Below are 23,410 nucleotides of genomic sequence, written 5' to 3' on the forward strand. Positions count from 1 at the left end.
ATTCCTCACTCTAACCCAAGGTGGACCCACCCCCAACAAGCCAACTCACACAAAAAAAATAAAATTAAAAAAATGATTTTTTGGCTGCGCGGCGGAAAAGAGGAAACGCGTACGGAATCGTACACGATCCGTACGACCCGCCCTCCAAAGGTGCAATGCTTCGTACGGTCGAAGCACTGTACGAAATGCGCTTCGGACACACGCTTTCGAAATTTCCAGGAAGCGTGTTTATCAGTACGAAACGCATTTCGGTTTTTCCAAAGTGCGTTTCGGACGACGCTTCCCCCACGCATCTGTATGGATCGCTTTTTGGGGTTTAGGTTCCGGGGGGGGGGATGTTTCCTGCAACACTGGGCCAGGGCATTGGTGAGTGCGAAGGGCATCACCAGGAACTCAAAGGGCACATAATGGCACGTAAATTCCGTCTTAAGAATGTCTTGCTCACGCACTCGAATTTGATGGTACCCTGAGTGCAAGTCTATCTTAGAGAAGTACTTGGCTCCTCTAATCTCATCCATTAGCTCATCTATACGGGATATGGAGTTCTGGTTCTTCAAAGTCTTCTTGTTTAGGGCCCGATACTCGATGCACATGCGAAGGGTCCCATCTTTTTTCTTCACCAGCACCACTGATGAAGCAAAAGGGCAAGTACTAGGTTTGATATGCCCCAACGCAATAGCTCCTAGAAGGCCCTCTCAATTTTGTCCCTGTAGGCCTTGGGGTGCTGATATGGAGTAGTGAAAACTGCATTTTCGCCCTCCTCCAACTCAGTGGTGTGCTGAAACCCTCGATTAGGTTGTCTGCCTGGAGGGATCTCCCCAAATACCGTCTAATGTCTCTCCAGCAGTGCAAGGACGTCTGAATGAACATGTTGTGCCTTAGTCCTTGTCTCCAAAATCTTGAGCTCCACCAACCACTTGACATCGTCACGTCGCGAGTTTGCCTCCATCCGATGGGAAAATATTGTCTGTGGTGGGTAGGAGTGCATACCCCTCAGCACTACCAACTTCCCATCTGGGCCCGTGAACTCCATCTCGAGTTTCCTCCAATTGGTAGTGACCCGCCCCAATGAATATAACCACTAGACACCCATCACCACATTGTTGTCCAGAACATCAACCACATGAATAATTAGTAATAGAATAGTTCCCCACAGTGAAAGTCAGACTGGGGACATATCTCGTGCACTGCACAGTCTGGTTCCTGGTACCAACACTGATAACCCCTCAAATGTCTTTGTATGTATGCCCCTCTGCTCCACCATCTGGGCATCAATAAAGTTGTGGGTAGATCCACTGTCCATTAATACTGACACATGCTGCCCCTGCACTATGCCCCTAATTCGTAGTATCAAGTACTTCGAAACTCCTTGAAGTGAAGCAAGAACGGCCCCGGTGGGAACAAATGGGCCTCCTCCCTGAGGTGGTGGTGGTGGTGGTTCTCATCTCGCGAACTGTGGTCCTCCATCCCCATTGTCTATTTCCTGCTTAGCCTCGTCCTTGGTGCGCTTGTGCCCTGGTGCCCAAGGCTCCTGGTACGTGAAACACAACTTCCTCCTCTGGAGGTCCCTCCTAGTATCGTCATCCAACTGACCATGCCCAATATCCTTCTAAGGCTGATGAGTATCTTTGCTCCCCTATGGAGCCATGGGCCTGTGGGCATAGGGGCCCTGGTCTTGGCCACTGCATCAATCATGTCTTGGATCTTGGAAATGGTGTCGATTAGTGTCATGGGCTTATAGGCCCTCACCCATCCACACAAGGGATCAGATAACCCCTCTACAAACAACATAATCAACCGAGCCTCTAAGATGTCTAACAACATCATTGCCAGCCTCTGGAACTCAGATATGTAAGCCTCTCTGCTGCTCGTCTGCCTCAAGTGTGCCAACTCCCTAAAATGTAGCTTGGAGTCCTTCTTGTCAAAGCTCTCGATCAACCTTCTGGTAAACTTCGTGTATGAGGTGATATGAATGTGCCTTAGTGTGATTAGGCCATGATACCACCACTCATGTGCATCGACCCCCAAGTGCAACGTGGCAAACTGGATAACGTTGGGGTTCAAGTGGAGGTAAGTGTTTAACTTTTGAAACCACGCCCTGGTTGAACTCTTGGTTGACCCATCATGTTGGGAAGTGTGACCTTCTCAACTACCAAGTGAAACACCTGATTCGTCTTCCCTCCTCTATGTGGGACCCCAGCTCCAGTCTTACGCCTTTCTTTGAGTTTAATGAACTCCCCAAAGGACTTCACTCTCTGGATCCTTGGGTCTAGCCCCTCATACTCATCAATACCCGTCTCAATCGAGTTCACCAAATTTGCAACCGGTTATGGTTCCCTCTCACACTCTTGCTCATCCACGAATTATGGCATCGTGGGTTAGCTGGCTTGGCCACATAGAGGGGTGTGAGGCTGCTGAAATGTACGCTCATGCGTGTGGCTTCCTCCCCCTGCTTTGGAACCCCCATCTCCCTAGGGTTTTGGTTCTTGTCAGTTGTGCACCTGTACGCCCATCATTTGCTACATCATATCCATCATAAGTTGTCCTTGCCTCAACATTTGCTGGTTTATCCTTAGCAACTCTCCCAAACCTGATTTTGTCCCCCTTGTCTTGGCTGCTCAGGAACCTCTTGGTGCTCCATGTGCTCTCTAGTGTTATCTAGCTCAGTATCTGAAAATGGGTCTTGCCCTCCTCTACCTTGTCCTCTACCTCTTCCCCTGCCTCAACCTCTCTGGAAAACTACTCCTTGGTACCTGGGTAGCATTACCTACTATTCTCTCTCTGATACGATTGTAATATTCATAAATGGAAATATGAAGTGTAAACAAAAGCATTCACTGTGAACAACAATAAAAATTTGCACGCACCCACAATTTGTCAATTTGCACAAGAAAAATAAGTTGGAAACCAAGCCATTTCATTAATCTGAGTAAAATGGAGTACAAAATGACTGGAATAGAAGCACCTGGGGTTGCTATAGCAAACAAACCCAAACCTAGGTTGCAATGGGCTACCCACAAGTTGAATTGATTCAACCCAGAAAATCCCTGCACTGCCCTTGAAATTTTGGACACTGCTATTGAAGTAGAATTGCTGCATAGGTCTCAAATATGCTCAGAAAAGGATGAAATTGCAGTTGGTTCCCTTTTTTCACTCAGTTCCCCAAAACCTAGAAAGGAATTTGCCTCCAACCCAACATCCAAAAAACCCACAAAAAGTGCGAGTTGCCAAGTCTCACTGGCTGTACGTGTTGAGAAATCTAGGCGCAGTTAGATTAGGTGATTTCTCTTACTTTGATAACTGCTTGTGATGTATTTTTACTTAACTTGATTAATTTTCTTCTTTCATTTGATTATTATTAGTGTTCTTCTATCATCAAACAACTACCAAACAATGAAGAACAATAAGACAAGAGGACACAATATGTAGGCTATAAGCCAGGCCAAAACCTCTCCTATTGAGAGGAAAACCTGCAAGAATTCTTCTTCTTTTATAGAATTTCAAATGATGAATTCCAAGACCTAAGACCCTTATCAAAGACCCTTTTAAGACTCAAATCACTTCTTTGATCAACTCTTCTTCCACAAAGTCAACGTTGGTCAAACTCGTTGTAATACTTCAGATCTCTGCTTCTCCTTTGAATTTCAGCTTGCTACTTTAGGATTGAAGTTTTCGGCCTTCACTGCAGAAACCCTAGTTGGCATGCGTGAGATAAAGATGGTGAATTTCTTCTCTTTTCTCCTTCGCTTAGATAGTAACCTCTTCTCCAACAATTCGACTTGCAAGATGGTCCCTCTTTTACTTGATTTCGGCCTCCTATTATGACAACAATATTTCTGTGTCTTCTGTAATGAATGATGCCCTAACTTTTTCCGCCCGAAGCGCCCCACTAAGAGCACCTATTAATAGCATGTGTTACGATCCATTGAGAATCAAGGTCCAGCATACGTAAAATGATCTTTGGACCCTTGTTTTCCATCCATTTCTTTCTGTAGCTGGAATTGGATCTGCTAGCATAAAGAACTTAAGGTCTTGAACTCCGAATTTCTATTTATTCCCCTCTTCCTCTTGATAAAAAATGCCTTCCCGGGATAACGCTGCACCCCATTTAGGTAAAGGTTGAACCTCGACGCACATGTGAGGAATTGTAGCCCAAAAGCAACTCTATAGATTTCTTTGTCCTTCTCTCTGTGTTCTCTTCACCTTTGCTGGTTATGAGAATTCTTCTGAACTTGTGATCAAACCTCTTGGATGATTGATGATGATGATGATCTCAAATGTGGTCGACTAACTTGTATATATAGGCTTCATGTCACTGGCTGTAGGCCGACTTATCACTTCATGTAGGCTGACTAGTCTTCCTTGAAGGCCGACTAGTATTCCTTGAAGGCCGACTTGTTTGACAAGGTCTTGGAGGGTCTTTATGACAATTTTGACTTTACAAAGATTTTCTTTACAAGATACAACATAGTTTTTAATGGGGTCTTACATGTATGACAATGACTCTTTTGACTTGTTGACTCTGACAAGACCTAGAAGCACTCAATGGGTGGTTGACCTATAAATAAATTTATCTTGAGCATGAAACCCATGCATGAAGAAAGACAAAATTATAAATTTCTTTTCTCTTTAATATCAAATACATAAAATCATGATTACAATAGACATTATGAAGATCGAGCCTAGTTACACATTTCAACGCTCCCTCTTAACTAGGGAGGTATTCATAATCCATACATGGTACTTGGACATTCTCATACTGAAGAATTCTCATAAGAAGAGTCGGATTGGTAAACCATCTTATAAGCTATTATTTCAGCTTATTTCTTTGCATCTCATCATACCAACCAGCATTGTCACATAGCAAGGCCTTGACTAACAACTCTATCTCTCCACAAGATCAAAGCACAATGCTGGCGAGAGAATGACTGATAGACACTATCATCATTGTCTCTTAAGGCACATACCCCATCCAGATGTCTCTTAAGGCAAGGTATGACCTTTTAGGACCATTCCTGTCTTGGAATAACACATATTCAGGAGTTTCCTCTTCGACTACTCTTGCCTGTTGGATGCCCTACCACATTCTCAAGGAGTATAAGAACCAATCTTAGATGCTTACCCAATCCTCCATTCTTTCTTCATAACATGAAGACAAAAATGATGTGTCTATCTCTCCCTCTCAACTAGGGAGGATCTACACATTCCTATAAAAGGAATATTCCCAAGCTCCCTTTTAACAAGGGACTTGCCCAAGTTCTCTCTTAACTAGGGATTTGTTTCCAACAACAACTTTCTGCTTCTTTGGTGGAGATCATCGTACTATCAACTACTTGTAGGGCTCCTCAATGTCGGTATCATGTCATGAAATTCATCTTCTTCATGATGGATCCTTCTTCATCCTCACTTTATCATATGGGCATTGGCCATCTTTCCTAAGTTACCGGATCCGGCCCTCTGGGGTACAGGATCCACGGATCCACGGATCTGATCCGGATTCGGATCCGGATCCGCGTAAATACGCCCAAGAACCGGGAACATGTGCGCATACATCGCATACATCTAATATATCTAATATATCCGCGTAATTCGGATCCGTGTAAAATGTGCACATACATCTAATATATCATGTATGGGAACCATCGTGAAAACACCGGCAGTTTCAGAAGCCATCGTGAAAACACCGGCAGTTTCAGAAGCCATCGGCCTTCAATGTATTGGCCTTTGACGATTTGTAGATCAAAAATATAAAAACTATCATTGACGGAACTACAGTCCAGACGCCACTGCAAACTGCGGTAGGTTATGCCCTCGAAAGACACGATGGTAATTCAGTCAACAAGCTTTTAACTTTTTCATTTTTGCCCCTTTTTTTTAATTTGAATTCATATAGTTTTATAATTTTCTTTTAGATACATATTCTTTTATACATATTAAAAACAATAATATATTCATAATAACGAATTATATATTAAATTTTATTTGAATATATTTTCTCATTAAAATTGTTTTATAAATAATTTATTTTCTTTATTTATATATATTAAAAAATATCATATTAATATGCGTATTAAGTTCAATTAAATTTTATGTTAAATATAATAATGTTTATGTGTATATAAAGGATTACAAATTTAATAATTATAATTATATATATATTTGAATTTAATGGCTCTTGTATGGTGTGTGGGCATAAACTAATGATGGTGTTTTATGAATGCAAACTTAAAAAACAACAATTTGTTAATTTGAAGAGATAATTAAAGATGAACTTGAATATATGGTAAAAGCACAAAATGAATGACAATGATTTAGCTTTAATATATATATATTAAAATGGATGATTTTGTGTCTATTATTAATTTCTTATATTTTTAATATTATTATATTTTTTGTACTTGCCGTATCCTTGCCGTATCCGGATCCTGGATTTTCAAAAAACTAGCGAATCCGGATCCGGATCTGTATCTGTATCCGAATCCTGGTAATCTTGATCTTTCCCTTCAATAAACCATAGTGTTGAACCAATAATCATGTCATCATTCTCTTCATCGGAAAGTGATTTTCTAGTCCCCATCTGGACTTCTACAACCTTCTTTTGGTAGCCCTGTAACAACCCAACTAGATGCTTTCAAAAATAAAAATTGAACAATAAATCAAAGTTTCCTCTATATGATGGCCTTTCGTCATGACACCAACATCCTTCACATGTATGAATCCATTTCCAAGACATTCATTACCAAGATTCTTCTTTTGCAGTATACATATTAGGGTCTTCATACCTTCTTTTATGGACATGTCAATGCTAATTCTTCTAGTTATCGGATGTTGATTACTTATCTTGTCTTACATGACTATAGTTGCATCTTTCACGAACTCGTCTTCCTTTCTTCACATATTGATTTCCCAGGAACTTCTATACATAGTTCCTTCATCATAGGAACCATAATTGTCAACCACCTCTTCTTCCATATGAGGTCATATTATGATGATTTTATCTTATCATTATGTAGAGGAGTTCAAGACACATTGTCTACATGCCTTCATGCATCACTCTAATGGAAGAGATCCTTCTTCTTCGATCATGCTCATGAGATAGAGCATTCAACCATGTTATTTGCAACTATATGATGATATGGCTTTATCTATCAAATATATATACCTTTTCCTTCTTTTGGTCATCTAGACATCCTTCTAGCAGCTTCCTTTCCTTGCTTGAAGCTGAAAGTACTTCAATCAACTGCTTGAGACCGCAGCCTCCTAAAGCCTTTGGTTTAGCTAGCTGTTGCCATTTGACCAAGGGAAATGCTTCTCTTTTTCACTTTCACACAAGAAACTGAAACTTTTCTTCTTGATTTTGTTGAGGATTCCTTTTGGGATGTAAGCATGAGTGTGCCAATACAGTTGGATGGCTTGAAGAACTGATTTGACCACAGGAAGTCTCTCACCTAAGGACATCGATTTGTTGCACCATGCAGTTACTCTCCTTTTAAATTTCTCATATAACAACAGCCCACCCTTGAAACCATAATTATCTGGTTTTGTCTCAGAGCCTAGATACTTCATTCCCTTGTCAAAAGACTGAACTTTGAATGGGGGCTGGGTTTAATGTACTGTTCCTGGAATGGGTGAAGTGTGTGGCATGATAATGTGGATTTGTTAGCATTTATTTCCATTCCAATGGCTTTCCAATGAGCCTTCAGATTCCAGAGTCTGTTCATATGTGTTTGCATCTCTAATGGAGCCATCTCCAAAAACTGGGATGTTATCCACAGATAACAGGTGAGCAAGGAAAAAGAGTTAAGCTACCAGAACTACTTTTATAGCTGCTGTCTTCTTCAGGTGAGTCACTTATCTCATCGGCCTTTGATAAGAAAAGGAAGGGGGACGAGGGGTATGCTTGTCTCTCCCCTCTTGAAGGCTTGATATATAAATAAAACGAAGGAGACAAGTATAAAGCTGTGGTCTTTTTAAAAACAAGCATTTCTTGAAATAAAAGTTGTGTTTCCAGTATTCTTGGTATAATGTTCTTAGTATGTGCATTGTGTTTTCGTATATAATTTTATATTCCATAGTAGATTAAGAAGAACAAATTATTGGGCATAAACGAAATTCAGTTCCATCACACCTAAGGAAATTTTTTATTCTACAAGGTTAAAGCACTTATGGTATCTAAACAATGAGTCTAATGATCAGAGGAACATAAAAATATAGATCAAGTCATACAGTTTACGAAATGAAAATCATAATTGGACTGCCTGAGTAAGAAGTAAAATCTCGAGAGTGCTAGACTTGCCCTTTCCAAGCTGCATAACTTATGTTGTAAACATCAGTTTCTTTAGTAGGATGGTTTCCTTCCATCCTATATTTTCCTCTTCATTTTTTCCTAAATATTCAGTGGCTTTTTTATTCGAAGAGAGTATTCTGGTGTTGTGAATTAAATAAGCTGTTTTTTGCTTGCTTATTATCATTGCAAGTTCCAATAGATTTGTTTGCTAACTTTGTTGGGTGACTAGTTGATTCAAGTTCCCTGAAATTGTTATAAACTTTCGTATGTAGGTGCATATTCATAGTGCTTTGTTCAGGTTTTCTACATTCTTCCGACTTTATTCTAAATAGCATTATTCTTTTCTAGATTTGCCCCAGCAGTAAGCCTTTAGTCACAGAATATAAGTGTCATCCATTTATCTTAGAACTAAAGATCTTGTGTATAACTTTGTTATTTTTGGACAGGTATATGCTTTGACAAAGGAGAGAGACACACTCCGACGAGAACAAAGTAGGAAAAGTGACGCTGCTGCTCTGTTAAAAGAAAAGGATGAAATTATCAAGCAAGTTATGGCTGAAGGTATGCTGAATCTTACTAGGGACACCATTTGGACCATATTGCATGTTGATATCAACTGGTTGTTGTTTTGGCCTTTGTTTGCAGTTACTATATGAACTTCTCTGATAATTGACTGGTTTTATTGATTTGTCTGAATTTACTTACCTTTATATCTCATTCCTTAAAGGTGAAGAGCTTTCGAAAAAGCAAGCTGCACAAGAAGCTCAGATGAGAAAATTACGAGCTCAGGTTTGTTGGGCAGTTATTTTACTCTCAATTACTGAAGCATTTTTTAAGTTGGGATTGCTCCTTTTCTGTTTATTAAATGTTCTTGGAGTTTTTGAAGTGGTTTGCATTTTAATCAGCTTTCATTGTCTTTTTGTGTTGAGCTAGATTCGCTATTTAGAAGAAGAGAAGCAACGGTTGAATTCCAAGTTACAGGTATTTAAAAGTTTGGTGCTACTGTTAAATGAATTTATTGGATTACAATATGATCGTGTCAGGAAAATAATGACATTTGACTACACGTGCCTGCATATATATATAACACGTCTTTAACTTTGCCATGACTTGTAGAAGTTGTAAGTGTGTTACAGTTTGAAAAATTGTCGCCAAAAGCAAATCCCTGACCATCCAAGTATACCCCAGGAGGGGCACCTTCCAGGAGAATGACTTGGACCATGGCCAGAAAGGTTCCTTTCAATGAGATTCTTCATTCCCTTTCTCTTGGGGATTTGTGGAGTTTTCAGCAGGAGTTGGTTCTACTCCTACATGTTCATTGGCTTGCTTTCTGCATTAATTCCTGGAATGAGGCAATTCATTGGGAAGTTGAGTATCATTGTCAATATAATAGGAAAAATGCCAATGTGTGTAGCACACTTGGTGTGAGACCCTCCACAGAAAAAAATATTCCTGCTTTCATCAAGCAGACATTTTCCTCTTTCCAAAGGTTTATCCTGTGAATTCCTATAATCAACTGACAATGCTTATCCCCAACTGTACCAAACATTTAACCAAGACATTCTCCACTGTTTCCTGTTTTCAAAAGCTTTTAAATCACCTTGGTCTGACCTTCGAACCAAAAGTTATGACAATTTTAAGTTCACATACCTTTTTAAGCCTTTCTGTGAGCACCGCTTTGCATTCGACATTTTTAACTGTTGTATCTCTGCAAAATCTGCTCTAATTACTCTGAAATTTATACCTACAACAACTTGAAATGTCTGCTCTGTAACACCTTTTGTCTCACTCAACTTGGATTTTTCAAGAAAAAAGTTACGGCTAAATAATCAAAATCTGCCGCTTTTAACCCTTTTCTGGAGATTGATCATTTACTGCCAACAATTCTACCCAAACATTTCTGAAATTTCAAGCCTTACATCTGTGAACAGTATCATTGTATGAGGAATTTTCTGGAAATTTCACATCCATTTTTAAATCGTTTTAGATCACAATTGTTTGGTCCGAAACATCATTTAAAAATGGATGTGAAATTTCTGGGAAATTCCTCATACAATATTGTTATGAACAAAGTTCATATATGCAGTAGAAATATTCAGAAAATCTGAAATATGTAAATATCCATTATAGGACAAGTAATATATTTATATAGAAGTGTACAGAAGGTATGATATGATTGTTACAAATAAGGGCCCACTTATTTACCTAGGCAGGTTCTCTTTCATGAATGGTTGTCTTTAGAGACATGCCTCTTCTATACTAATCATTAATTATGATTGTTATTATTGTTATTTATATTATTTTAATATAAATTATATTGATTGTTGATTTTTAAGTAACTTGGGAGGTACTCCAAGCCCTAGGGGTCGGGGTTTGGAGGGTCGAGCAACAAAAGAGTCACTTGTGGGCTTGGAACCCAAGGTTGGGGTTTTTCACACATCATGATTTGGGCCAAAAATATGGACACATTTTGACATGTGATGGATGAGGATGATAGCTCTTGTCGAGACAAATCTAAAGCAACGAAAATCCTCCGATTCTGGGTTGTAGAAATGGAGTTATGAATATTTGAAGATAAGAAATGGGTTTGCACAAGAAGAGTCTAGGTCAGCTTGATGTTAATAAGACATGTGACAGCTTGTCAAGCCCTATGATGACGTTTGAGGAAGCTCTTGATATAAATACAAAGTGATATTGGTGTCATTTCTCACATCCAAAGTGAGCAACACATCGCAAGTGCAGCTTGTTGAAGGAGAAAAAGAACTGTGTCTTGGCCGCAGGCATAAGGAGGGAAACCAGCGTGGAAAGGAAGGCTGTTAGGGTTTCTTTTGGTGACCAAATTGCAGAAAAGGAGGGCCGAGGGGCAGATGTCAAGGACTGAAGTGTTTAAGGGCTTGTTTGAGCATGGACTGTCCTTAGAATAGACTGCTGCAGACCTGTGGAGGAGATATGGAGCATGCCGCAGTAAATTGAAGGAGGGCTGAGGACTGTTTGAGGGCTAGAACAGCCCAGACTTGCAGAAAACTAGCACGACCCCTCAAGGAAGGACAGCTGCAGTTATAAGGAGCAAATATGGGCAGAATTTAAGCTCTGAAAAGTGACTGGTTTTGCCCTAACCAGGCAGAGAATGACTACAGGGAAACAGACCTTAAACAGTGAGCTAAAGATATGTGCTTTGGTACATTTTTGTAGGTGTTGGATCTGTGTTATTGGATCAGTTTTGGATCAGTTTGTCTAGAAGCCTGTGGGAGCCATTTGGAGGACTTTTCGTGATGGTTGAAATTCCCTACTAGGAGAAGATCTTGCAGTGAGTTGTTTGGGCATCATTGGATTGATGGAGGGCAATGTGTTGATAGCCCAAAGCAGCCCTAGAGCAGCATACACGAAGGACATTGATTGTTGCGTGATTGGGTGAAGTTTGTAGCCTAATGTGTAGCTCTTTGACGGATAAAAAATGCTCCTAGATTGGCAGATTGGAGCTCAGGTATTGGCCAGCCTAGAGAGCAGATTGGATCAGCCCGTGTTCATTGAGACAGAAGTGACTTGCAGCAGTGATAAGAGGAAACCCTCCTGGAGACTCTATTTGTTGTCCTTTGATGGACTAAGGGGCAACTAGAGAGCAGAACATGAGCGAAGGACCGACAGGACGAGATACGACATAGAGTCTGCAACATGATTGTCATTGTATCTTGTATTCCATACACTGTTATATTTTTCAGATTGGTTTAATATAACGAAAATTGGGTTGTATATTATTGTACAATATTTTGTTAAAAATTCTCTATACTTGTGCATGTGTGATTTACTGCTTTATATTTTCCGCTGTGCAAAGTTGTTTTGTAGATTCTTGGTTTGGTAGCGTTAGAGATTCTAAGATTCTATCCTAGACCCAAGATCGTGGAAATTCGACATGGTATCAGAGGGTATCTGAGCTACTTTGGAAGACATTGAATCATCAGAGTGCACAATGAAGTACAACTTAAAAGGGAGTTGGTCACATTGTAGGTGACAATGTCGATGTTGCAGGATGGTCTCCGGTACGAGGACAGGTTGGAGGGGTTGCCCAACCATAGTCCATGGAAGGAAAGGATCAAGTTGGTCTTGCAGGTCAATAGGATCTAGGAGTTTGTCGAGAAAGCCATCGAGAAACCAACTGACCCAAAGGAGGTGAAACTGTATGAGGATTTGGATACGAGGGTGAGATTGATCATCTTTGATAGTGTGAAGGATCCCCTAATACCTCATTTGTCCTGGAAGAACATTGCTCATAAGATGTGGATGGCTCTTCAGAATTTGTTCTAGAATAAGAACGAGAACTGGGTATTGGTATTGGAGGATGAGTTGAAGTCCACCAAGATGATACAAGGTGAAGGAGTGACTTCCTATCTGGCGAAATTGTCTCAGGTCAAAGATGAGCTTGCTGCCGTTGGTGTGATTATTTCAGATACTGATATGGTGAGGGTTGCTTTGAAAGGGTTCACCGAGGAATGGAAGCCCTTCATCAAGGGGATCGTTGCCAGAGAGAAATTGCTAGACTGGAGTAGGTTGTGGGATGACTTCATTTAGGAAGTATCTTCATTCGAAGAAGAGGGCTTCAGATGATGACATGGCACTTGCAGCGTGAATGAAGGTTAAGCAAAAGAAGAACTTGAGTAAAGTAAAGTGTTTCAACTATGGCGAGATGGGTCATTTTTCGTCGAGATGTCCGATGAAGAAGGGAGATGACGAGAAGAAGAAAGGGAAGTAGGTCGCCGGTGTTGCCACTTCTGCTGAGATAGATGCTCTCACCAAAAGATTGGAGGAGGACGACTTTGCCATGATCTCTCATTTCTCGCAGGGTACTATCGATGAGGATGGATGGTACGTGGACAGTGGTGCGTTGAAACATATGATAGAGTCACAGAAGGTTTTCGAGACTCTAGTTGAATGGGACTCGAAGTTGCACATGATGTTGGGCGACAAGAGTCAAAAGGATATCCGAGGATCGGGAGTAATGCGATATAGGATGGAGACAGGTCGAGTGATGCGGGTCCAGGATGTATTGTTTTTACCAAGACTCAGATATAGCGTGATATATGTCTCGATGATCGAGAAGAAGAGGTTTGAGGCCTTGTTCTACGATGGGAAGGTAAGACTCAGACCTAAAGGCTCTAGCTCCATGGGTATTGTGCTTGGAGTTAGAGATCATGGTCTATATAGGCTGACGGGCAAGCCTATGGATCATAGGAAGAAGAAGCAGGTGGAGCAGTTGCAGGTTCCAGAGAAGCAGTTGTAGGTGTAGGCTTTAGAGGGGCAGGTACAGGTTCTTGAGAAGAAGGTCCAAGTTCCAGAGGTTTAGAGGGAGTCGAGTTCTAGCAGGAGCTTGCAGATTCAGAGGGAGACTTTGCAGGCCAAGAAGAGCGCGTGGTCAGTGGGGAGCCATGGGTGCTTCCACATTTGGCAAGAAGGAATCATGGAGGGATTGGAAAGTGATACAAGATAAGCAGAAGAAGCAGGGTGCTTCCAGTGATAGCGACCCTTTTGAGAGAGGCATAGTTCATGCTACATGGATTGTTGCAATGGTGAGCGCTAAGAGTTGGGCAAGTGTTGCGAGTAGTGATGATGATGATGAGTTACTTCCTAGTCTTGGAAGTACCTCCTTCGCTAAGAGGGAGTGTTGACTTTTAAGTAGCTTGGGAGGTACTCCAAGCCCTAAGGTTGAGGGTTTGGAGGGTGGAGCACCACAAGAGTCACTTGTGGGCTTGGAACCCAAGGTTGGGGTTTTGCACCCATCGTGATTTGGGCCAAAACCATGGACACATTTCGACATGTGATGGATGCGGATGATAGCTCTCGTCGAGATGAATTTGGCGCAATGAAAATCACCTGATTTCGAGTTGTACAATTGAAGTTATGAATTTTTGAGGATAAGAAATGGGGTTTCACAAGAAGAGTCTAGGTTGGCTTGATGTTAATAAGACATGTGACAACTTGTCAAGCCCTATGATGACGTTTGAGGAAGCCCTTATGTATGATATAAATACAAGGTGATGTTAGTGTCATTTCTGACATCCAAAGTGAGCAACACATCACAAGAGCAACTCGTTGAAGGAGAAAAAGAACTTTGTCTTGGCCGTAGGCATAAGGAGGGAAACCAACGTGGAAAGGAAGGTTTTTAGGGATTCTTTTGGTGACTGAATTGTAGAAAAGGAGGGCTGAGGGGCATATATCAAGGACTGAGGCGTTTAAGGGCTTGTTTGAGGGTGGATTGTCCTTAGAATAGGTTGCCACAAACTTGTGGAGGAGATCTGGAGCATGCTGTAGTAAATTGAAGGAGCGTCGAGGACTGTTTGAGGGCTAGAACATCCCAAACTTGCAACAAACTAGCACGAACCCTCAAGGAAGGACAACTATAGTTATAAGGAGCAAATCTGGGTAGAATTTAAGGGCTGAAAAGTGACTGTGGTTTTGCCCTAACCAGGTAGAGATTGACTGCAGGGAAACAAACCTTAAACAGTGAGATAAAGGATTGGTTTAATATAACAAAGATTGGGTTGTACATTATTGTACAATATTTTGTTAAAAAAATTCTATACTTGTGCATGTGTGATTTACTGCTTTATATTTTCCGCTATGCAAAGTAGTTATGTTGAGATTCTTGGTTTAGTAGCGTCAGAGATTCTAAGATTCTATCCTAGACCCAAGATCGTGTAAATTCAACATTCATAACTTTGCCTTCCTCTTCAGAAAGCTTTGTCGTCAAGTCTTATTGTTAATAAGACTTGTCATTTGTTTCTTGTCTTGTATTCTGTTTGTAACTTTTACGAATTTTGGGAGTTGTCATCTTCGTTGATACAAGATGATAGGATCGTCTGAGTGATAAACAAAATTCTCGCATTGAGAAGGGATATAACCATCTTAAATTATTTTTTTGTGGAATCTTGCGGTTATTGGATACTTCGTGTGAATTTTTATCACAAGACCGAATTGCACTGACATTAGTAGTCTTCAGAACATAAGTTCGTTGTTTATGTTTTAAGTGATACATATATGTGGACTAATTGAGTTGTCTGCTCTTGTGATTCTGATGACGATAAGGACTTCCTGTGATCTGATTTCCCCTTAGCTTGTTTGTGTTGTTTTCTTGATTTACTTGAAGTATTTGATTTCTTTTAGCTACAGAAGTTGCGTGGTTAATCGTTGGAGCTTCACTTGAAATCTTTGTCGTTTGATTTGTAACATCTGAATATGTTTTTACTTCCACTGGTTTGTTATCATCTTGAGTTGTGGTATTGACTAAATCAATATTCATAAATGTTGCAGATATCAACATTGGGCTAAAATTGTCAAGGGTCCTGTTGACCCTGCCGCCTACACCTACCTACAAGTCAGTGAGAAAAGCCTTCAACCCCACAAGGTGTGGTTGGTGGTAGGGAATTAAGAGAAGGGGCTGTCACACTAAATCCCCTCTCTCCGTTTGAGCTATCTTCTAGGTTAGCTAAGGGGGGTGGTCCCTAATGAAAAATTAATTTAAAAAGGATGTGAGTTTCTAGAAGAATTGTTAGAGTTAAATAGATTATCTCTTTAAGATTTATAAGCAAAACTGATATGAGCAATAACCATAAATGTAACGACCCATCTATAAATATAAAGAACGCAAGAATAATAACGGGCATATGATACATACATATGATAGCTACATATGCATGTGTCGCATACACCGCACTAATATTATATACTAAATTAACTATAAATGATAAATACCATGACACTTCTTTGAATAAAGGTTCTACTCATTCATCAATATTGCTTAATGTATGGGTAAATCTTAAAAGAGGACTATATAAATTATATATTCCAGATTATTGATAAAAAATTATATTAATAAATTAATAAAATAAAATTTTAAAATATATATAAGAAATTAATTAAAGGGGGCTCTAAGTATAAAGTTATAATGTTATATTAAAAACATATATAACAAAACATTGTGATATATTAAATCATAATGTTGATAATTTTTTAAATGTGATATATATTAAAACATAATGTGATATATACGATATAATGTTTATATTAAAAGAATATTTTAATAAAAATAGAATATGATTTCAAAACATAAATCATATACATCCTCGACCTTTAAAAGAGATAAGGGGGTTGATACGTGACAGGGAGCGTGTCACCAGCAAACAGAGCGGTGGGCTACAGATGGAAGAGCGGCCACCGCCAAACAACAAAATAAAACCACGGGGGGGCAAAAACAGAGAGAAAGGAAGGGGAAGGAGGAGGAACATCATGTACGGAATTCATTCACAGGAAGAGCTTGAGCCGTTCTGAGGTTCTGGGCACAGGGGAACAATCGGCTTTTGTTAAGAAGCTTACTGGATTGAGCAACCAGGTTCTGCTCAGTTTGGCTGGGTGGATTCGGTCTTTTGGTAACTGTAGCAGCGCAGCTAGAGGCATCTTCAACCGTAGGGGCACAGCATATTCAACTGTAGCGGCACAGGTAGGTACCTCAGCAGTTCTGTTAATTGATTTTGTAAAATCTCAGGAAATTGTTTACAGGTTCATGATATAAATCCCTCACTGTTTTTGCATCTATGTACGGTCTTTACAATAAATACATAAGATAAGCATGAAATACATAAACAACCAGTGCTTTCAAAGTATTTCTCTTTAAAAAATGAAATTGTATTTGCTTAGAATGAAGTGAAATGCTTTCAAATGGAAAGCCAAAATAACCTTGAAAAGTGAAACAATAACTTGTTAGCACAAGATATTATAAATGCTTTCAAGATGAATAAGTCTACAAATCAAAGCATGGAAATTATCTTGTTCAAAAGGATACAAAAATGACTCAAATGTTAGACCAAGGTGACAACATGCAATTAAGTTTGCAACCCAAAATAATAGTACTTGAAAGTGAAATCAACCATTCATAACAATATGCAATTAAATCAAAAGATAAGCCAATTTCCAAGTAAAAGAAAATTAAACTTGTTGCAAAATTAAAAGAGATTACAATGCTTGCATCCAAAGTGCCTCTTGAAATAAGATTTGCATGTGAGACTTTAAACCAAAGCAAATGTGATAGAATGTTGTTCTTGGTTCATTTTATTTGATTAGTGCTAAGGCAAAGCTACAATTGAACTCTAGTCCTCAGATCTCATCCGCGCCCAAATATTTGGATCTTACAATGAGGAGTCAATATAGGTAGAGGGTCCCTAGAAGTCTATTCAGTCAACTTAAGCTGGAAGTAAGTTTTAGTGATGCTTAGGGCCTTACTATACTAAAATGCCTAGATGAAGTGCAAATTGTGTTAATTCCTCAAATTAAACTAATGCTTCAAAAAGAAATAGTTTGCAAAACTTGAGAGCGTGTATGCATGTGGAAAATTAAATACAAGATTAGTGAAAATTTGCATGTGGAGTGAAATGTGTTGATTTTAAGCATGCACGATATGAAATTAAAAGCTAGAAAGCTAAGAAAAACTAGAAACAAGATTAAGCCACCCACAAGAATACCTCCTCTAAATAAGAAAGGAGGATGCCATGGGAAAAATCCCAAGCTCCCTCCAACAATTTTTTTATCTTTTATTAGAACTTAAAGAGAATAAAAATGCCTCTAAGAGGGCTACCCACAATACGAGAGAGATCTTTACAAAGATGAGACTCTAACAAAGCTAGACTCTCTCCCCAAAAAATATAACAACAACAAACTTGAAGATGGAAAAAGCTCTCCAAAAGAGATTCACAAGGCTCAAAAGGCCCATGGCCTAGATGAGTCTGCAAGTCTCTCCCAAGTGCTTATGGCTTCCCTAGAAACCAGTGTTTTGATAGCGTAAGGGGGTCCTGCATAAACACAAGTGAGTAGTTTTCCAAAGCTTCTTCTCAAGCTCCTTGTTGCCCAATGCTCAAGCCTATGGGCTAGAAAACACAAAAAATAACTAATTGTCAGTGTAAGATTAGGGAAAAGAAACCAAAACTAAACTTAAAATTTAATTTACAAAGTACTAGCTCAAGTAATGGGAGTGAACCCCATACTTGCCTAGCTTTGGAAATGATTCTTGAATATGAGATATAACTTTGAAAGAACTAGAATCAAAGAAATATTTTTGAATTTAAATGGATGATCAAGTAGTTATAGACTAAGAAAACTCCCTTTTGCTCTTTGTTGGATGGAAAACTTGGACCGAAAAAATGGCTAAGTCTTGGATCGGTGCGACTCTAGGAGTGAGTTGATCTAATTGAGGTTTCTCTCACTTCCAGATGGATTCCTGCACACAATACAAAAGATCTTTCCTACACACTTGAACACGTATTAGTTTGTACAAGATTAGAGCAATATAATAAATAAGATAAACCAAACATTCATCTTAAAATGAATTGGCAAACTTATCCTTAGAATATTACTCTAAATCAATGATATGTGCAAGATAGATTGCATACATCAATCCAAGCAAGATGGCAAGCATAAACTAATATTAATTCAACATGCGAAAGAAATTAAACACAATAGCAGTACTATGAAAGGACATCACCTCAATTAGCTAAGAAAACACTAGTCAAATAGCCCCAAAGTCTTGATTGTATTAAGAAAGCATGCAAGTACAAAATGACAGAGTTTCCTCAAGCCCAATAGCTTATTACATGATACAATATGAGAGTCCATGGTTCTATTATATAGAGAGTTGGGAGCGAATCCCAATGAAGAATGACAATAACAAATGGCATTGGAGCCAATCCCAATGTAGAAGTGGTTAAACAAGTGGCATGATGTGACAATCCCATAGATAAATTCGAATTTGTTGAATGGAGCTCCAATGGCAAGTGTAAAAATCGAATTCTGGCAAGTGGACATTATTTTCTTCTTCCCGTATGTGCCAAATTCGAATTTTATGATAGAATGACAAGTGTATATGGGTGGTAACCCATGTGGGGACAATTTCCCACAAAAATGTCCACCAAATACTCTCCCAAATCCCCTCCCAAACGTGCATTAACTTCACAAATTCGAATTTCCATGTAAGCAACTTTCTCCTTTAATGCCAAAAATTCATTTTTATCTGAGCACATGTCCTTTATTTGATTTTAGGAGTCCACATCACCTTGGGACTTCACTTTAACTCCCCCATAATTTTCCACCTCATTTCCACAACATTTAGCATGTGTGGATATTTATTTTTCTCCATTTATTTAATTTTTGGCTTAATTAATTACCAGATTTCCCACTAAACCTAGGAAAAGTGGGTTTTGAGGGTTCAAAACACATTTTTAACCCATCAAAGTGTGTCATAGTAGAAAGTTGAGGGCGAGTGGTGCAAATTTCATTACTTATACTCCATAGAACTTCTCTAGACATTACTTATTACATTACAAATACAATTTTTATTGCAATTTTTTACCTGCGGGAAATCTAAAAAATTAAAAAATGACTACCTAGAGCTAACGAAATTTCACGAAATTTTTTGTGTGATCTAGTATGGTAATATACATCGATTTTAGACACTAAGATGTGTTAGGGGCTCAACCTTCAAACCGTCACCCTGGCTTTGGGGTAAAACGTGAGTGGAAAAACCTAGAAAATTATCCACCTTTGAAAAAAAGGGATAATTAACCAGATAAAAAAAATACTCTAAGGTGTACTCGTTTGCTGATCGAGTCCCAACATTCTAGGCCTATTACAGACTCAAAACTCATCATTACTAGTATCACTTATTAGAATTCCCCGCAGGGTGTGGAATATGGGTACAAGAAAGATGATGAGAAGATAGAAGTAGAGTTAAAAAACTCTATTGACTGATGATATGTGATGGTACAAGTTTTCTCTAGATCATCCTTAGGCATGGAGTCTTCATATAATCATTAGGTGGCACTTTAAGGGTCAACAGGTCCAAAAAACCAAAAAATCATAGAAATCGAGAAAATATTTGTAAAAGTCGGAAAAATAGAAAAAATTAAGATACTATCAAAATATCGGTAAAAATTGGCAAACAATGGCTAGGCCAAAAAATCGTGATTTCATGATAAAATCGAGATGTTATCAGGATGTTTGCAACACTGATATTCATTCCTTTTTCTTGAGTTTGGATTGTTACGTCTGAAAACTTTGATGCTTCTTTCGTGATAAGTTGTTCTAATTTGTTTTTCAAAGATTGCTCGTCATTTTTAAGTTTCTTAATTTGCTGTCTTTGAAGGCCTCACATTCTAAAATGAAATGCTTTTCTGTTTGCACTTTTCTGGAAGATAAAAAAATATATACTCTTTCTTCCCACACTTCTTTTGGCCTTTTCTAGTGCACTGTTTCGCAACGGAGTTGATGAGAATTAGTCTTTAACTGAGCCATAATAATTTTGGCTCTCCAAGAAATATTGCCCCCAATGTATGCTTTTTGTTGATAATTATGAGTGGGATTAAGCTCTTCAATATAGTACTTTTTCTTTCTCTCTAACTCCTTATCCCAAGTATGCTTGTGGAACTTATCTATAACAAAAGATTTTATCTCTTTACTGTTTGTGGGACCACATGTTCAAGCAAATACCCCATTTACTAAACCATTTGTTATTTTGCTGCATCCAGGTCTTCTTTCTTTTGCACAATATGTCATTAATGACAACCTTATGTTAAAGTTGGTTTTTCCTACGCTTCATTTCCTTATGAGCTAAGTATGGTGAGTTGTAAGCTCACATAGGGACTTACATCTGTTCAGTTGTCGTAGTTATCCTTATCCGACACTAGGTTTCCTCCATTGCTATATAATGGAGGACTTCTATGTACTTTTACACAACATTGTGAGTAATATAATGCTCTTACATGGTATTAGAGCAGGCGATTCCTGCCTTGCTTAATTATTTTTGAGTTTAGTAATTTTTTATGATCTTGCATGGAGTTTCTATTTCAGTGAGGTCTCAATTTTTTTTTTCGAGCTCTATAGTTCTGTTTTGATCATGATTCTTTCGTAAGTGTCATTTGCTGTTATGTAAAGTTTTATTGGCCAGATCTACTTTGTACAATTTAATTGTGGACAAATTTACGTAAAAGAAGGACAGATATGTGTATGAAGATACTGGATCAACATTGATCTCGTTAGATCAACTATGTGAAGCAGTGTGGAGATTGCCTTGATTCAACAGTCAACCGTTGCTGAATTGATCTACCATGCTTTGAAGTGTAAAGTAATTGTTGTTGTCATCATCAGCTTTGTTTTGTAGCAGTTTTTACTGCTAGTGGAAACACGTTTTCCAACTTGTGTTATCAAGATGGTTAAAAGATTGCAGGAGCTTTGTGAGAAGAAGGCAATAGATGAACTTCATAAATAGGTTCTCCAATTGAAGTCCATGGTAGCTATTTTGCAAGCAGAAAATGAAACACTTAAAAATAGGTTGCAAACTTCACTTGCTGAAAATATCAAGAAGGTTGAACATTTGGAATCAACCATGGGAAAATACCTCCAAATGCTTGCAGACGAATTTCAAGAGAATATTGACTTCCTTGATGACTTGTGGGAGGAAGTTGAGTCTTTTTCTGACTTGAACAAAAAATTTGAAGAAGCAGTTGGAAGAGCAAACTAATCAACATATTATAGAAATTGATTGTTTAAAAGAAACAATGATGGAGCAATATCATTTTTTGAAACAAGATTATGATGTCTTGTCTCAACAACTAATTGAGAAGGATGGGGTCATTTAAAAGCTGCAAGAGTCTAAGCAGGAACTTGAATTGAAAGTTAGTCGTCTTTAGAAATTTGAAATGGAGACAATTGATGTTAAGGTGCCAAGCTCTCCTTCCACACTTGATGATGTTGATTTCCATAAAACTGATGTTGATGATCATGATTCATCACATGCTTTTGTCACACCCAGTTTTGAAAAGCATACCACTGGTAGTGGATCCCGATTGCTGAGTAAAATGGGATATATTGGAGGACTTGGGAAGAATGGACAGGGAATTGTTGCTCCTATTAACCCTGTAGTGCAAACATCAAGAGCAGGTCTTGGATACGATCCTGTTGCTGCCTCATCACCTACATCTAACTGTGAGGTGCTTGAAGAAAATGCTCCTGTTAATTGTGATAAACATATTGATGACATGGTTGCTAATGTCATTTCAAATGAAAATGTTGTGGCACCTAGCTTTGAATATGCTAAAACAAAAACTAAGCCATCTGCACATCCTCATCAAAAGAAATTACCCAAGCATCAACATTATTGGTCAATTACTAGCCCAACATTCAAATCGTTACAAAAGAGACATGAGAGAATGAATCGTGGACCAATGCCAACCATCAGAAACGTTTGCAGATGGATCGTTGGATGGTCATGGCGTCAATTGAGCCAATGCTTGCAAAATTCATATCGTCATGTTGCATCAGTTGTTGATTCCCATTGTTCCCTCAGTTGTGTTTCGGGGGGGGGGGGGATCGCTGACAATGGAGACTATTAATTCTTGATCCTTTCGCAGTTGTGTTTCAGGCGAGGTGGGGGGGGGATTTGCTGACAATGGAGACTATTAATTCTCGCTCCTTTCACAATTGTGTTTTAGGGGGGGGGCATATTAAATGGTGATAGATATCGTTGCTTTGTTGACAGTTGTCATCTTTTGTGTTTCAATGTGATGGTGACGATGTTCAAACAATTTTAGGAGTGATGTTGTATAGCAGTTGAGCCAAGTTGCCATATTTATAGGCCTCATTGTTTGTTTGTTGGTTGACAGTGTTGCTTCTGTTTGAAACCTTGCCCTGGTTCTTTACCGACACCTAGTTTCTCCGAAGCATTTTTCCGGGAGAAGTTGACAACGTTTGCCACTTGTGTGCCTCTGCAACAATCCTACTTCAAAGATCGACCAATCTCATTGAGGTTTCACAACTCTCATCTTCAAAATTTTGGTACTTCAACATTTCATACTTCTTGATTGGTGTAGGCCTATGTTCTTGCCATTCAGTGGATCGTTATGGGATCTACAGTTTCAGCTGCATGATAATTTGAGCACTGACATCTTTCACTCTTTTTTTGGGGGGCGGGGTTTCTACGGGTTTTTCTCTCTTTCTCCGCTTATGAGAGTTTGTACATGGGTACCTAATCAGGCCTCATTGCTAGGACCCTTTCTTTGTTTTCTTTTTTCTTTAGCTACTCTGTATGTTTTT

At 38.9% G+C, this 23,410-nt stretch overlaps 1 protein-coding gene across 2 annotated transcripts in view; it reads left to right on the plus strand.

The window, feature by feature from the left end:
* The window catches only part of GC5 (golgin Putative 5), a 237,316-nt gene that overhangs the window by 100,559 nt on the left and 113,347 nt on the right, over window positions 1–23,410 (plus strand). For both annotated transcript variants that reach the window (XM_089415144.1, XM_089415147.1), the window contains exons 6-8: window positions 8,734–8,848; window positions 9,015–9,076; window positions 9,221–9,268. In XM_089415144.1, coding sequence (XP_089271270.1) covers window positions 8,734–8,848; window positions 9,015–9,076; window positions 9,221–9,268 — 225 coding nt within the window. The remainder of the gene's footprint in view (window positions 1–8,733; window positions 8,849–9,014; window positions 9,077–9,220; window positions 9,269–23,410) is intronic.

The sequence above is a fragment of the Pinus tabuliformis genome, chromosome 6, assembly GCF_031772625.1.
Source record: "Pinus tabuliformis cultivar Carrire ecotype Pingquan chromosome 6, CPIR1, whole genome shotgun sequence".
In the NCBI taxonomy this organism is placed as follows: Eukaryota; Viridiplantae; Streptophyta; class Pinopsida; order Pinales; family Pinaceae; genus Pinus; species Pinus tabuliformis.